Source organism: Pimephales promelas, chromosome 25 (assembly GCF_988280905.1).
Source record: "Pimephales promelas chromosome 25, fPimPro1.hap1.1, whole genome shotgun sequence".
NCBI lineage: Eukaryota > Metazoa > Chordata > Actinopteri > Cypriniformes > Leuciscidae > Pimephales > Pimephales promelas.
The window spans coordinates 11,876,736-11,894,675 of record NC_142793.1 but is presented as its reverse complement, the minus strand read 5'-3'; the positions used below and the strand labels follow the sequence as shown (position 1 = coordinate 11,894,675).

Here is a 17,940-nt window from a genome sequence, read left to right as displayed (position 1 = left end):
CTTTGGCTGATTTTGCATTGAATTCAGCGATCGCATAATCGCGTTTTTCTGGAGGGACCGACTATCTTAATTTTGGACAACACTGCCAAACATCGGTTATCCGGATGTCTTAAACTGACTTTCCATGTATTTTTAATGTGAAAACTTCACTGCCAATTTATTTTCTTGTTTGCTTTCATTTATGAGTTTTGTTATGTTGCATAATGCAAGTTAGCTTGCTTAATGCTAATGTGTGTTGCATTATTTATCCTAGCATGTTAAAAGCAGTAGTAAACAGTATGCAAGCAAGCATGCATATAGTCAGGGTTATTAAACTAAAAATAATGTTTTAATTGAAATAAAGCTAAAATAAAATCAAATCTAAATTTTGGATAAAAAACTAGGTTGCCTTGTTAAGCTGAACCACTATTGAATGGACACAAAACAAATGTTATTCTAAATATTATATATTAAAAGTAATAAAACAAATATAAATATATATATATATATATATACATATATTAAATGTACTCATTTAAAAATGATATAACAATTCAGGTTATTCAAAAAATGATTTTGAATACAGTGTTTCTTCGGCTCACCTGTTTTGAGTTAGTAAGATACAGCTTGGCAGCCAAATTGATAATCTGCAGCTTGACAATGTCCTCCTCGTTGGTGAACGTTTTGGCCATCTTTCTCAGGACGTCGGGGGAGATTTTGGGGACGTGCTCGCAGTACTCGCCGATCAGCCACAGGATGCTCGCCCGGGCCATCGGCACCTGAACCACAGGCACATTATCAAGACTGTGGAGTCAATCTGAAATGTGAAAGTGGGCAGTTCGGATCACAACGCTACCTGGATGTTGTCGATGAGTTTGGCCATGTGTTTGATGATGTCGCTGTGCTGTTCAGGCTGCATCTGCAGAAGCTTTTTGATCACCACAACTGATTCAGCCACAACCAGCTCTGAAATACACACAAACACCAATGTTATGCAAAACACACTAAATATTACTCAACATTATCAGACGGAGATCTCTGGCCACTGGATGTTTTTTACAGCATGTGATGGACCAATTCAAGCGTATTGAACGTTTATTGTAACATTTGTACGTCAGAGGCCCATTTTTGTCTTATTTGGCATGATAAGAACCTCTTCTGACATAAGAGCTAAAAGCTTGAACGATGCTCGCTTTATGGATAATTAATGATAGCCTGGGCATTAAATGATAGCCTGGGCATTAGCGTCGTGTGCGAACACACACTCTCACCGTCTCTGTTGGACAGCAGCTGTACGAGGCCGTTCAGACAGGTGTCTCTGACCTCACCAATGTTTGTAGCACAGCGACCAATCGCCTGAATGCTGGCCGCCACGAAATCCTTATCCATGCTCTTAATATACGTCTACAATACAAAAAGAGAAATACATCATTATCCCTATTCATATACTGGAATAAACACAAGCAGAGAAATATACTGTTATCTACAATCGTAATATGGGTGATTGACAAAATAATATAGACGTGAACTTTTTTTATTCAACATGAAGATTTTAGGTTAAAATGTATCTGTGTATGAGAAAATGTATTTTAGATACTATGTGACATAATTTATTTTTCTTTTCTTCATCCACCTTTTAGTTTTCAGTTTTAGTTTAGTTCACTTAAGTAATCATGTGGCGTGACACAATATTCTAATAAGTCTCTAATCTTAAACGGCAAACAATGTTTAATATTCATCCTTAAGTTAAGGAATTTCACAAAGTAAATTTAATATTAGTTTCAAAAAGTATACACTACTGTTCAAGCTTGGGATCAGAAAGATTTATTTTTTTATTTTCAGTAAGGATGCATTAAATTGATCAAAAGTGACAGTAAAGACATTCATAATATTATGAAAGATTTCCATTTCAATTAAATGCTGTTTCTGTATCACGGTTTCCACAAAAATATGAAGCAGCACGACTTTTCAACACTGATAAAAATAATCAGAAATGTTTCTTGAGCAGCGAATCAACATATAAGAATGATTTCTGAAGGATCATGTGACACTGAAGACTGGAGTAATGATGCTGAAAATTCAGCTTTAAATCACAGGAATAAATAACATTTTAATATATATTTAAATAGAAAACAATTATTTTAAATTGTAATAATATTTCATAATATTAATGTTTTACTGCATGTTTGTTCTAATTCAGAGCGTGAGCATAAGATATTTAAACACTTAAGAATTAAGAATTTTATTGTGAAGCACTTTGTGATTTTTATCTGTGAAATGTGCTATAAAAATACATTTTACTTACTTAAGAAGAAATCTTACCAATCCCACACTTTTGTAGACTCACATTATATATTATTAAAGGTTGTATCAGCGATTGTGGGTGACGTCACTTCTGTTTCTGTTTGAAGCGAGATCCCAAACAAACCAAGTTAGCTCGCCCCTCCCTCCCGTTTCATGCATCATGAAAAACTCACACACTAAATCCCTACAATCTGATATACGCAAGAGCTATCCAAGTTTAGTCGATCTTCACTCATATTTTTTAAAGAATTATATTTTCACACACAGTTCACGTACAAAAAAGTCAGCACTAGAAGCTACTCACCTGTCCAGAAGAAACAGTGCAACCTCAACGTCCGATTTAACCCTCAGACGGTCTTCAGTCATTTATGACCGGATTTTGAATTTTGCTAAAAATCACAGCTTCTTCGGAATGTTATGAAACTTGGTGACTTTTAGGGCATTAGGTATGTGAATAAAAAAAATTGAGGTCATGATCTGAGCATGCTAAGTGGTCGTAAAAAAAATAGCCACACTTGTGGTCTTTGGTCAAAAATGACCCCCCATAGGAAATGAATGGGAAATTGACATTTTTTATTTATTTTTTACATTTTTTTTTATAAGAAATAGTTTTTGAGATTGTTTCAACTATATATTCAAATCCACCACAAAAAAAAAAAAAAATGTGTTCATAAACAGCTGGGGAATTCACATGCCTCTCCATAGAGCTGTACATGCCATCTAGTGGTTACACCATGATTCTACGCTTTTCTCTATACTGTAACCAGATGGTGCTAATTTTCTTCAAAAAATATTTTTTTTTCTGAAGGCCTAGACTCTATATTAAACTAAAATACTGCATTAATAATTTTTTGAAAAAATAATATATATATATATATATATATATATATACTGTATATATGTATATAGAAATATATATATATTTCCATGGCAAAATAGACCATAAATATTGCATAAATATTAATAAATTCAATCAAATTGTCTCAAAATACTAAATTAAAAAGAATAAATATTATAGAACAAAAATAAATTGCATTTGGTTTTACTGGGATGGAGGAAATTTAATTTTTAGGTGTCCGGTCACTTCTGACCGGGAAGGCGCAGGATGTGACTCCGAAATAAAGACCGTCTTGTTCAATTCTTTGAGTTCTCTCCACCGTTCAAAAGTCTTCCCGATTATTATTAGTTTTTTTTTATGAAAAACTAAGGTATTCCCTCGCTCTAATCCTCCTCCTCTTCTTGGGGATTACCTCTTCCATGTTAAATGTAGCTGGCTTATTCACACCCCCTCCTGTCGGCGATTGGTTAGAGCATTGTTTATTTTGATTTTTGAGTGGTGGTTGTACCCATTTGTTTTTATGTGCAGATCTCAGAGCCTAGGCTGCCTACAGTGACGCGTTTTTTGACAGCCTGCTTATGGGGCGGGCAGCTAGCGGACAGTTAGGAAAGAATAGATGAATGTGATCATTTTTGTTTGGGCTTGAAATCGCTGATAAAACCTTTAAACCATAAGAACAAAATATGTAAAAAGATACCTGAAATTCCCTCAGGATAGTGGAGATGTTCGTCTCATTAGCCAAATTAGTCAAAACCTCCAGCTGTGTTAATAAGAGAAGATATTTGATCAGTCCAGCTTTAAAACACTCAAAATATCTGAAGCAACATTCTTTAGTGAAATAATTTCATGACATAATATCTCCGCATAGAGTTTCTCATTAAAACGAACGCTTTTCAAAGTCAGATGTGATGTCCGTGTCGGTTCACCTTGAGAATCTTGATCTGCGTGGGGTCTGTGGAGCGGATATAAAAACTCTTCAGGTACGGCTCAAACATTCCCTAAAAGACAGACGCACAGCATATTCAAACATCACAGCATTCATCTAAATTCTTGTATTTTTTATATTCTATTATGCCTTTATAGAAAAAAAAAAATCTATCTGAAATCTTTCAAGGACAAACCATTGAATGTATAAAAAACACCACATGAGGGTCTTCAGTTTAAATATGTCACTATATTAAAGCCTTTTCATATGATTTGCATTAACGTTCATCAATGTATTGAACATGGAGTAAATTAATGTATAAAGTTGATGACTTTCAGAAAATACATACTCATCATATCATGTAAACAAACGGTAAAAATGCCCTTCAGTGACTCAACGTGACGCATGTCCTTTACAGTGCCATGTGAATGACTCACCCGTCTCTTGATGGACATCGTAGCGACGTTTTGAAGCACGACGTACTGCACTTCACTACAGAGACACAAATTACACGGCAACATCAGTGACTAAACAACATGAAGAGGTTTAGAATTCAAAAACCTTCATGTGAATTTGAAAGGGACAATTCTATTTTAAAAAAGAGGCTAATTGGAGTGATGCATGTGAATGGTGGATGATGCCGTCTCTCTTTCTGCACCAAATGCCAAATTCTGCAGTGTCATCATCCAGTGCCAATTTATCTGCGCTAATGATGTCATCGGCCCATGGTCAAACAGGAAGCGTGGGCTTGTTCGTCTCAGAGCTGGTGTGAGTGTGTTTGTGTTTCATTAGTAAGTGATTGATTACTCACCTGTGGCTGCGCATTAACCTGACCAAAGCTTTGGCAATGACCCCCACCTCTGCTTTAGGAGCCAAATGGAAGTACAGTTGAGCTACTGCCATCACCACCTACAGAGAGAGAGAGCGAGAGAGAGATTTATTATGGTAACGGCTGAATGAACATCATTTTTCCGTTTAGAGGTCATGTGTGAAAAGTCTCTTTGTCACAATGCTAGTAAATCAGCTTCATCTTCACTGTGTCAAATTAAGGAGACTGTAAGAAACGTTAAAAACTGATGCTACTTTATGTGTTTAAAACTATTAAAAGCTACCCAATAATTGAAAAAAAACTGACACTCTAAACTACAAACCATTTAAATAATTTAGAACCAAATTAAAATAAAATAAAAAACGGACTTAATAATAATAAAATAATAATAGTTAAGAATAAAAAATAACTAAAATACATAGGACACTAATTAAAACATTAACATTTTGTATCCAAAGCAACTAAGTAAAAAATGTGGGTGGATGTAAAAAAAAAAAAGATTTTGATTTTGATACACGTACATTTTTTTATTTTGTACGCAAAAAGAACAATAACTGTTATAAACAAGGTTGTGTGCCAGTCAGAACTGAATCATAAATTCCGTTTAATGAATTCCATTTAAATTGAGGTGGAGAACAGAACACAGAATTGCAAATGAAATTTGAAATTTTTGAAGTTTTGACGGCATTGAAAATGAATGGGAGACGAATTTCACCTAGTGGAAGCATTTTGGTACTGTATCTCTGTTTATGAGATATCAACCTCAAATTTGAAGCACAACTTGTTTAGATTTATGGCTTTAATTTTCTTACAGTTTTAGAGTAAAACATGCTTTGGAAAATATTTAGTTCATATAAAATTTTAAAATAGTATTTTTGCGCATTTTTTATAATAATAAACTTCTATAACTTTTTTTAGTTACATTTTTTAAAAACTTTTTTCACTTCAGCAGGTCTATGCTTCAAAAAGTGATTAACAGGTAATGCATGGATCATAACTATTCCATAAATATAATGTAGTACCATAAAATACCCATAAAAATATTAAGTAAATAAAAAAATGAACGAACTAAAATAAAGTACATACATTTCATTTAAATAAAAATTCTGTCATTTTATTGACTGCCAAGCGAGCAGCACCAGAGGATTAAATTGTACATTTTGCCTGAATTTAAAAGTTACACAAATCATAAAATAAATAATTCTGTTTCTAAACACTAATTCCGGAGGGAGAAGTGTGTGTGACTCACGGCAGCATTGCGGCTCTGCAGCAGAGGTTTGGTGTTCCTCAGTAACAGTCTGTGATCGGGGTCCATCACGTACGGCTTCCTCTTCGGCAGAGCGGCCGCCTCGGCTTTCTTATCTTCATCTTCCTCATCCTCATCAGAGGCGTAGAACGCCCTCTCGCCACTCTCCTCTAACAGACACTCCTGCGTATATACACACATGTTGATATGTAATTATAAGGTATTATTATCTTAAATTGTATTGATATTTATCTATAACAGTGCATTATATTACATCCTTTTTTTCTCAGCATAACATTACCAGAAAAATGTACCACAAAATTACACTGTATCTATACACATTACTATATCTATATATCTTGCTGTCATTTTTCACTCTTATGCATGTGTGTGTGTACGTTTCTTTCTTTGTATATGCTATGTCATGTTTCTATTACAGTGTGTGTGGTTTGAAGAAGAAAAGAGACATTGTCCAGGGAAAGAAGTGTATAAGTCCTCCTCAGATATACACACACACACACACACACACACACACACGTGATACTCACGTTGACGTTGGGGTTGAGGAACTGCGTCCTGGCGTAGCGCGTGAGCATGTTGATGATGACCACCTGACCCCACTCCTCCACGTCAATCAACAGGTTACACAGCTTACGGTAGTTCTTGTGGATCAGATCGATGCGGTCCGGACACACTTCCTCAAACGCCATCACCACACTGCCCGCTACCAGCTACACACACACATAGCTTGTGTAAGATCACATTAGAAGTGATGATTATATGTCAGGGCTGTCCCTAAATGATTCTGTCACTCACTGTGGTTTTATCAGCCAGCAGCTTCTCGATGACTTCAATAAGCTGATCCTTCTGCTCTGGGTCTAGACTGAATGAAGGAGAGAGGAAATGAGGAATTAGTTTTACTTTTATCCAATATTGAACATTTAAAGTAGTCAAAACTGCAAGCTAACATATTTAGCTACAACACCAGAAAACTTAGAATAGAAATAGCTCATGATTGTGATTGGTCCATTGCATTTGTATGGTCAACTAGTTTTCTTATATATCATTCCAGCTTTCTAAAGAAAACGATTTCAATACAAATAAATATTTAATGTTTAACATTTATTTATTTGCTAGTGGGATATTTAAGCTTCTTGATCACACTCTCGAAGCTGATTTTAAATTATGTTTTACATGCTTAACTGCAGTCAAGATTAATAAACAAATGTATATAAATAAATTTGGGCTGTCAAACGACTAATCACGATTAATCGCATCCAAAATAAAAGTTTGTGTTTACATAATATATGTGTGTGTGCTGTGTATAATTATTTTATATATGCTTGTATATTTTTAAGAAATAATTTCATGTATATACTGTACATAGATTGACATATAATTTATATTATATACAAATATAAATATTTTATATATAAATAATATTTTTTTCTTAAATATACATGCATGTTTATATATATATATATATATATATATAATTACACACAGTGTACCCACATATATTATGTAAACACAAACTTTTATTTTGGATGCGATTAATCATGATTAATTGTTTGACAGCCCTAAAATATATATAATAATATAATAAATTTAATACAATTATACAATATAATAATTTTTATATATGCAGTCTATATATACTGTATGCATTTTATATAATAAAAATGATTTATAATGGAGACATTTCTTTTAAATGTAAAGAAATTAATACTTTTATTCAGCATTAAGTCAAGCAAAATGAACTAAAAGTATTTTTCTAAATTGTTTTCATCAAATAATTTAAAAAAAATGCATCATGCTTTTCATAAAATACTGAAGCAGTGCAACAGTATTCAACATTGATATTAACAAGAAATGTTTCTTGAGCAGCAAATTAGCGTATTAGAATGATTACAAAGATTAGTAATGATGCTTAAATGTAGCTTTGATACCAGAAATGAATTAGATTTCACATATATTATATTGAAATAGAAAACAGTAAAAATAATTCACATTTTAACTGTTATTATTATGGTATTTTCAATCAAATAAATGCAGCCTTGATGAGCAAAAGAGACTTCAAAAATATGTAAAAATGTACCAACCCCAAGCGTTTTGAATGGCAGTGTAATGGGCTCTATGCACGGCGTTATTTCCGGTGAAGGATTAAGGATGCTCGATGACTTCCACCGATCGTAGAGTCCAATGCAATACCGAGAATTTATATTGAATTTTATACTCCATGGTTATAATAAAGAAACGTTAGTCACAAAAACAGATAAAACAGACACCCCTCGTTGTGTTTATGCTTCTTTTTAAAATTATATTAAATAAACATAACTATATATAAAATTACCTCTAAACGTATGTACGTTTCGTTTCAAAGACGGGAGGACAGTAAATTTTGAAGACTCTGCCATAATCCCGTTTTCCTCGGGTTTCCTCCGCTTAAATCTCCACAAACGGAAATGGACGAGCATCCTTGCGTCAAATGCGGAACTTATGCGTGCATATAGCCCATTGAATTGAAAGCAGTATTTGCTCAATGAACAGTTAGTTACTCCCTAATGCTGATTTGCAGGTGAATTTGTGCTGTTAAAACAAGACGCTTGTTTTCTTGTACCTGTGTAGTTTGGGTATGGCATGAGCTGCGGTCTTGCGGACGTATGGAGACATGTCAGACGCTGCCTCTTTGATGGCTAACATCATGATGGGCACAATGATGGTCACTCTGATGCTGGACAGCACACGCAAAGCGCTCGCACGGATCAGCTGGTTGGGGTCCTGAATCAGGGGTTACAATGAAAATAATTGTATTTATTGAGAACTAATGCTTCAAAAATGAGACTTCACACACCAGAATTAAATGGTGTGACAGGTATTTCCTTTATCTGAACACCAGAGGGCATTTCTGTTCCCATAGACACACTTTCGCAATCTGTTGCATGTTTAGTAAGCATTAAGCTGCAAAAAGTAAAACTACAGTACACAATTTATAGTGACCTTTTATTGTGGCCAGCCTAAGGCACACCTGTGCAATAATCATGCTGTCTAATCAGCATCTTGATATGCCACACCTGTGAGGTGGATGGATTATCTCGGCAAAGGAGAAGTGCTCACTAACACAGATTTAAACATATTTGTGAACATATTTTGTTAGATGCAAACAGCATATAGGTCTGTTGTATCAAAACAACTTTATGATGTAATACTATTACATACTCAAAACATGAGTATGTAGCATGCTTGTTAATTGAAATAAATCTGAAATAAAATAAAATGTAAATATTATATGCAAAACTCCTAGAAAGTAAGAAATGTTGCCTTGGCAGTTGAAGTTGAAGCATTAAATTAACTGGATGTAAATAACTAAAACTGAAGTACTGTAAAAACAAATGAAATCTAAATAGTAGATCTGATAAAAAAAAAAAAAAATTAACGAATTACTAAAAATGCAACTAAAATTTAAACATAAAAGCTAATTCAAAATATTAGTAAAAACCATAATAGTAAATAAATAATACTAAAATAAATAATTTTATATCGCAGATTTTAGAATGTACTTCTTTTATATATTTTACATAACTGAAAAGAAAACACGGTGATAAACAACAGCATTTACTAATATACTCAAAAGAATAGTGCACTTTTAATAGCAAACTTGCAAACTGGAGTGCAGACTTTTATGTATGTTCTTGATATTATGAAAGAGATCAGAGAAGATCATGGGGTTTTAAACCCTGAATTATGTTTTTGTGTGTGTTTTAAGACCTTCAGTCCTCTCTGGAAGGTGGAAATGGACAACAGAGCGAGATCCTGCTGTTCTTCAGCGTAGCGCACAAGATAAACATACACCAGCTTCTTCACCTGAGAGAGAAAACACACATATACTGGTGAACAGGGCTCTGATGTGGTGTTTCATGCGTTTTTGTGACTCAGCACTTGAGCTCAGAGTGACTCATAAGCAGAACCACGTTGTCATGGCCTATTAACACAAGATTAAAGTTTAATAACACCCAGAAAAGATGACATCCTGTAAGCTCTGATCCGATGCTCTCACCTCGATGTTCTTACAGGCCACGTTCTTCACCACTGCAGGGAAGAGATCGGACGCATTCTTCCCCCGGGCGATCATCTGTGGGACAGCACACACAAACAGGGCAATATTTAGATGTGGATATGGTTTGATTCACTTATACTGTGACCTAAAAAAAACCTTTGGACACTTAAAGGTTAAAATGGTTCCTGGTTAAAATAAAGGAAAAAAAAAAAAAAAAAAAAAAAAAAAGGGACAGTTCACCTAAAAAAGAAAAATTCTGTCTATATTACAAATGATGGAAGAATTCAAATGTTTGGGTGAAATATTTCTTTAAAGGGATAATCCACTATTTTACAACTCCCCCAGAGTTAAACTGTTGAGTTTTACTGGTTTTGAATCCATTCAGCCAATCTCTGGTTCTGGTGGTGCCACTTTTAGCATAGCTTAGCATAGATCATTGAAGTGGACAAGACCATTAGCATTTCTCCAAAAAAAAAAAAATGACCAAAGAGTTTCGATATTTTCCTATTTAAAATTTGACTCTTCTGTAGACACATTGTGCACTAAGATCGACGGAAAATGTAAAGTTGTGATTTTCTAGGCTGATACGGCTAGGAACTAAACTCTCATTTCTGCGTAATAATCAAGAAACTTTATTGCCGTACCATGAGTGCAGCAGGCGTAATGAATGACTACACAAACTTAGTCCCGGTCCCGTTGGAAGCTGCCGAGCTGGGGACTATTTTCAGGCGCTGATACACAAACTTAGTCCCGGTCCCGTTGGAAGTTGCCAAGCTGGGGACTATTTTCAGGCGCTGATATACAAACTTAGTCCCGGTCACGTTGGAGGTTACAAAGCTGGGGACTATTTTCAGGCGCTGATATACAAACTTAGTCCCGGTCACGTTGGAAGTTACAGAGCTGGGGATTATTTTCAGGCGCTGATATACAAACTTAGTCCCGGTCACGTTGAAAGTTACAGAGCTGGGGATTATTTTCAGGCGCTGATATACAAACTTAGTCCCGGTCACGTTGGAAGTTACCGAGCTGGGGACTATTTTCAGGCGCTGATACACAAACTTAGTCCCGGTCACGTTGGAGGTTACCGAGCTTGGGACTATTTTCAGGCGCTGATACACAAACTTAGTCCCGGTCACGTTGGAAGTTACCGAGCTGGGGACTATTTTCAGGCGCTGATACACAAACTTAGTCCCGGTCACGTTGGAAGTTACCGAGCTGGGGACTATTTTCAGGCGCTGATATATAAACTTAGTCCCGGTCACGTTGGAAGTTACTGAGCTGGGGACTATTTTCAGGCACTGATATATAAACTTAGTCCCGGTCACGTTGGAAGTTACCGAGCTGGGGACTATTTTCAGGCGCTGATATATAAACTTAGTCCCGGTCACGTTGGAAGTTACCGAGCTGGGGACTATTTTCAGGCACTGATATATAAACTTAGCCCCGGTCACGTTGGAAGTTACCGAGCTGGGGACTATTTTCAGGCGCTGATACACAAACTTAGTCCCGGTCACGTTGGAAGTTACCGAGCTGGGGACTATTTTCAGGCGCTGATACACAAACTTAGTCCCGGTCACGTTGGAAGTTACCGAGCTGGGGACTATTTTCAGGCGCTGATATATAAACTTAGTCCCGGTCACGTTGGAAGTTACTGAGCTGGGGACTATTTTCAGGCACTTATATATAAACTTAGTCCCGGTCACGTTGGAAGTTACCGAGCTGGGGACTATTTTCAGGCGCTGATATACAAACTTAGTCCCGGTCACGTTGGAAGTTACCGAGCAGGGGACTATTTTCAGGCGCTGATATACAAACTTAGTCCCGGTCACGTTGGAAGTTGCCGAGCTGGGGACTATTTTCAGGCGCTGATATACAAACTTAGTCCCGGTCACGTTGGAAGTTGCCGAGCTGGGGACTATTTTCAGGCGCTGATATACAAACTTAGTCCCGGTCACGTTGGAAGTTGCCGAGCTGGGGACTATTTTCAGGCGCTGATATACAAACTTAGTCCCGGTCACGTTGGAAGTTACCGAGCTGGGGACTATTTTCAGGCGCTGATATACAAACTTAGTCCCGGTCACGTTGGAAGTTACCGAGCTGGGGACTATTTTCAGGCGCTGATATATAAACTTAGTCCCGGTCACGTTGGAAGTTACCGAGCTGGGGACTATTTTCAGGCGCTGATATACAAACTTAGTCCCGGTCACGTTGGAAGTTACCGAGCTGGGGACTATTTTCAGGCGCTGATACACAAACTTAGTCCCGGTCACGTTGGAAGTTACCGAGCTGGGGACTATTTTCAGGCGCTGATATACAAACTTAGTCCCGGTCACGTTGAAAGTTACCGAGCTGGGGACTATTTTCAGGCGCTGATATACAAACTTAGTCCCGGTCACGTTGGAAGTTACCGAGCTGGGGACTATTTTCAGGCGCTGATATACAAACTTAGTCCCGGTCACGTTGGAAGTTGCCGAGCTGGGGACTATTTTCAGGCGCTGATATACAAACTTAGTCCCGGTCACGTTGGAAGTTACCGAGCTGGGGACTATTTTCAGGCGCTGATATACAAACTTAGTCCCGGTCACGTTGGAAGTTACCGAGCTGGGGACTATTTTCAGGCGCTGATATACAAACTTAGTCCCGGTCACGTTGGAAGTTACCGAGCTGGGGACTATTTTCAGGCGCTGATATACAAACTTAGTCCCGGTCACGTTGGAAGTTACCGAGCTGGGGACTATTTTCAGGCGGTGATATACAAACTTAGTCCCGGTCACGTTGGAAGTTGCCGAGCTGGGGACTATTTTCAGGCGCTGATATACAAACTTAGTCCCGGTCACGTTGGAAGTTGCCGAGCTGGGGACTATTTTCAGGCGCTGATATACAAACTTAGTCCCGGTCACGTTGGAAGTTGCCGAGCTGGGGACTATTTTCAGGCGCTGATATACAAACTTAGTCCCGGTCACGTTGGAAGTTTCCGAGCTGGGGACTATTTTCAGGCGCTGTATCATATCATTACGCCTGCTGCACTCATGGTATGGCAGTAAAGTTTCTTGATTATTACGCAGGAATGAGAGTAGTTCCTAGCCATATCAGCCTAGAAAATTGCTAATTCACATTTTCTGTCGGTCTTAGTGTATGCTAAGCTATGCTAAAAGTGGCACCGCCAGAACCAAAGATCGGCTGAATGGATTCAAACTGTTTTGAACAAATAATTTAACTCTGGTTAACGTCTATTTACGAACAAGACGCGTACCAAACTGTGTAGACTAGAACCGACAAGTGAGAACTGAAACTAGGGAGACTATATACACAGACAAATGAGGAGATTAAGTGACAACAGCTGCACACAGTGAGTGATGATGTGTGTGATGAGGATGATGACAGGTAACAGGTGAAACCGATTATAATGAAACACATGGTGCACAAACACAGAAGGCAAAACAAAGCCCAAACAGGTGTCACAGTTACAACATAAATGTCTTTACTGACTATTAAATTGATGAATTTAATGCGTCCTTGCAAAATAACGAATTCCTTTAAAAAAAGCCATACTAAACCCAAACTTTTGAGCGGTAATGTAAAAAAAGTCTCCTTATAAAAAAGAAAATCATATATATTTCTTATATAAATAATACAAAAATACATTTATATTTTATAAACATATTACTTTCACCTAATCTAATTTATTTATGCAACCAGATCAGATACAATAAGGATAGCATTCCACTACAATACAGAAAGTATAATAAAACACCAATTAATAAGCACTATTTATGAGAAAGAGGGCAATTTTGTTTCTATGATGATACTGGTTGCACTTGTTTGCATGTTTTTTAAAACATGAACTGATGGATCATTCACAGTAAAAAGGGTCAAATTTGAGTTGAATCATTCACGTTCGGAGCGATCCTGAAGGAATCATCTCCCTGCTGCCGCTGCCATGCTCTGTGAATGGAAACAGTATCAGGTGGCTGTTCGTGGCTTCCGAGCTCTGAGTGATAAATATTTCAGTCCTGATCTAATCCGACACAATAGAGAGACACTAAAACCGCTCATGAATATTAAATGCATTACGCATTTCTGTCCCATTTCCAAAGCGCTGCTGAATCCCTCGTCTTCGCTACAGAACCAGAGCTGATGCAACAGTTACAAAGGAGCGAGAGTCAAGACTTCACCAAACACACAGCGGCATTTACTGCCCACGATTACAGCCTTCTGTCTATTTACTCAGTCATATAATTACCGACATGAATCCAAATATCTCTTCCTGAAACGCTAAACAATCAGGTTTTCCGTGTATAGGACTGTTTTTTGGTTCTGCTCTGTTCATCATTAAAGCTAAAAAAACTGAACCTGATGTCTCCAAAGGGATGCTGGGATTATTATGGACAATTATGCCAAATTTCAGAGTCCAGCTGTGCATCAAACAACATTGGTGCATGAGATAATTCAATTTATATAATTTCATCGTGGGACACCTTACCTAGCACATGGCGCTCTGTTTTATATGGATGCTATAGTTTCCGCCACTGAATGAGACATTTTAAAAGAATATATTTTCTTAGAATTGTATATGATATAAAGTTGCAATTGCGATTTATGAAGTCTAATGAAAAAAGGCTGACTTCTCAGAATTATATCTTGCAATTTGGATTTTATAACTCACAATTCCGACTTTATATCAATCAATTCTAAGAGAAAATACAGAATTGTGAGATAAGAAGTCTTATTTTATTGAGAAGAAAACAAATATTCAGTGGCAGAAATAACTTTCATAAAATTAAGTGATTAAGTGAATTTTTTTTTATTTTTTTCACCCCATTAACAGATATTTTAAGCAAAGGATATTTTCTTGTTTTAAGCAAAAACTCTCTTAATTTTGATTCATTTTTTAGAAAATAAGATTTGAGATTTTATATCTCAAATAAATGTATCTTGATTAAGAATGTTTAGATATTTGTATTGAAATTTATTGAATTTATTGTAATTTATTGAAAAGATTTCTGGTGCAGGTTATACAATCCTCTATTCCAGACTCTAAAAAAACACAAACAAATATGATAAAATATATAAAATGTTAATATATATATATATATATATATATATATATAAACAATCCTAACATTCCTAAATAAATTACGTAAAATTGATTACATTAGTTTCTGGCAAGCTTTATAATTTTATACATAACACCTTTTGACAGAATTAATTGTATTGGTATTTGTATTGGAAAACAAGGCAAAAAACAGTAGTAAAATAAAGTTTTGAAGTGTGTGTGTTTTTCTCACCGCCACGATGCGTTTCATGGCCTCCAGCTTCAGGGAGTCTTTATTACTGTCCAGCATCTCCTTCAGGTCATCATGTCTAAAGATGGAAAACAAAAAACACAGGTTTTATCAACTGTTCTGGTTATCTTTCATTTAAAAATCTCTGAAATCTCCGTGTCCATTATAAGAGGAGCTCAAGAATCATTCAGAATATTTTCTGCTCTTTAAGAGCCCTGCGGACGTTCACGAGTTCAGAAGAACGAACCAGAACAAATGAAATCACACCATCCATGAAAGGAGAACCAGAATAGACAAACACACACCCACAATACCATCAACAGCATGATTTGACTTTAATAACCCATATGTAGCCACAAATAAAATAGATATTCTTTCTCAAATAGATCATGCCAAAATTAATGGCAGTACATTTTTGGCTTTTGCTATCCTGAAGTCTCAAACTGTGATACCAAAAGTTACCAAAGTCTGCCATCAAAAGTCAGAGATCTCAAAATGAAGTCAAAAAATGACCTTTAAATTTATTTTAAAACCGAATGATCTGAGCTATACCATCACATTTATTTTATATCACTAATACACTTGCTGCATGTCAACATCTGCCTTGTTTATGTTTAATTTCCTAAGAAATACGGGAGAAACATCTGATAAAAATTGATACTCCATTATAAATGAGATCTGCATTAAGTATTCTTTGAAGGAGCAACTTCTGAGCATTCATTTCCTCTGAGAAAGATCCTTTCAAGCTAGAAAACTCTCAAAATGATCTGCAATATAGATTAACCCAGGTTTATCATTTGCAATAATTAAAGTAATTTTTTATTTCATTTAATTTGATTATATGAAATTTGAATATATATGTTACAATGATAATCCATGTTTGTTTTTAAAAACCACTGCCAAAAACAATTCCTGCAATAAAAAAGGATTTAGAAAGCTAAACACAAATGTAAGCTTTTAAGCATTTCAGAATAAAAGTTTCCTTGTTAGCATATCTCATGTGACAGGGTGATAATAAAATTAGCTACTTTAGCTTAATTCATTGCTTTTGTGGCTACAATAAGTCATTAAGACCAAGAAATGTGACTGAATATCCCTTCCCTTCCCCACAAGTACTGTCTGCTAGCATTAGCAATTAGCAAATTCTGGTTTGATGATGTGACTTTGTTTGTACCAATAGCTTATTTTTCTCTCAGATTTATTCACTTTGAAAGTATCTCCCTTGTTTTTACCCATAGTACAAGCAATCAAGTGTGATTTTGCCAGGCTGTGGCTTAAAATAAAAGCTACTAGAGCTATTTACAAAAAGGGATCACAAAAAAATACATCAACACAGAAAAGGAAACCTTAAAGATTAAACATGGATTTAATTATTTGTTCATAAAGTGAATTCATGTTCTCTTTAGTAGATGACTGTGTCTCCAAATTAACCCAGTGCCACAATAATTAATAAAGCAGATCATCTTCCAGATGTCTGGGAATACCTATTAATATTAACTCAAATGAGCAAAGATATAAATATTGAACACTCTCTTCGTGTAACGAAATGTAAGAGATCCTCTATTTATACCACAAATGAGTCAAGAGGGGTCAGAAAAGATCACTTAATTAAGTAGTTACACATCAGTCACATGATGAGCCAAACTCATTCTGATTGGCCAAAGTTTAGCGGTGACATTAATACCCACATCCGTTCCTGGATCAGCCGACTCGTCAATCCAACAATAGAGAGTCCGTCTGACATCCCGTGCGCAGGAAGTATAAGACCATAACCCCTCTCCATAGATACATGTTACTATAGCAACCCCATCATGATGTTAGCAATCACCTTAAAGCAACACTAGTAAGATTTTTTACCTTGAAATAATGTTTCCAAAATCGTTTCAGTGGTTTATCAAGCCGTAACAGCGTGAAAGGCACTTATGCCTCCTATATCTGCTATAATCACACTATGTAAGATTGCCAGATCGGGTTTGACTTGCTTTACGTCAAGCGTTACAATAGTCATTATTTTGTTTTTCATCGTTTGTGATGTTGCAATACATCATAGTTTGATGAAATCATGCAACATACTATATCTTGTCTGTGGACATTGTTCATTCCAAAGCCGGTGCTGGATAAACAACGAGTGAGCGTGCGTGCGACAGAAGGCTGAGGTAGGATAAATTATTTACAACAGCGGTAATAGACAATTCCGCTTCCAACCTGTAGGGCGACCACAGAGGAAAAGTTACTTGGTGTTACTTTAAGACAAAAAGTTGGCTTGACTTTTTTGTCTTTCACTCTGATTTAAACTCATTTACACTTGGGTGTCCAGAGATCAGTTCTGGGAGACCTGAGATGAACGAGTCTCTCTCTCTCTCTCTCTCTCTCTCTCTCTCTCTCTCTCTGTCTCTCTCTCTCTCTCTCTCTCTTAATCACACTGGCTGGGTTTAAATCAACAGATGGACATCTGTTCACACATATAGGCACATTCA

The 17,940-nt window shown here is 36.2% G+C and overlaps 1 protein-coding gene across 8 annotated transcripts in view; it reads right to left on the bottom strand.

Annotated features, from left to right (window-relative positions):
- ap3b2 (adaptor related protein complex 3 subunit beta 2) overlaps nt 1–17,940 on the bottom strand; it is a 45,786-nt gene that overhangs the window by 15,840 nt on the left and 12,006 nt on the right. For all 8 annotated transcript variants that reach the window (XM_089127454.1, XM_039669543.2, XM_089127455.1 and 5 more), the window contains exons 2-15: nt 15,467–15,542; nt 10,179–10,253; nt 9,890–9,985; nt 8,742–8,902; nt 6,938–7,004; nt 6,670–6,852; nt 6,125–6,304; nt 4,858–4,955; nt 4,484–4,538; nt 4,048–4,119; nt 3,819–3,881; nt 1,251–1,383; nt 836–945; nt 582–758 (exon numbers count right to left, since the gene is read on the bottom strand). In XM_089127454.1, the coding sequence (XP_088983580.1) occupies nt 582–758; nt 836–945; nt 1,251–1,383; nt 3,819–3,881; nt 4,048–4,119; nt 4,484–4,538; nt 4,858–4,955; nt 6,125–6,304; nt 6,670–6,852; nt 6,938–7,004; nt 8,742–8,902; nt 9,890–9,985; nt 10,179–10,253; nt 15,467–15,542 (1,546 nt within the window). The remainder of the gene's footprint in view (nt 1–581; nt 759–835; nt 946–1,250; nt 1,384–3,818; nt 3,882–4,047; nt 4,120–4,483; nt 4,539–4,857; nt 4,956–6,124; nt 6,305–6,669; nt 6,853–6,937; nt 7,005–8,741; nt 8,903–9,889; nt 9,986–10,178; nt 10,254–15,466; nt 15,543–17,940) is intronic.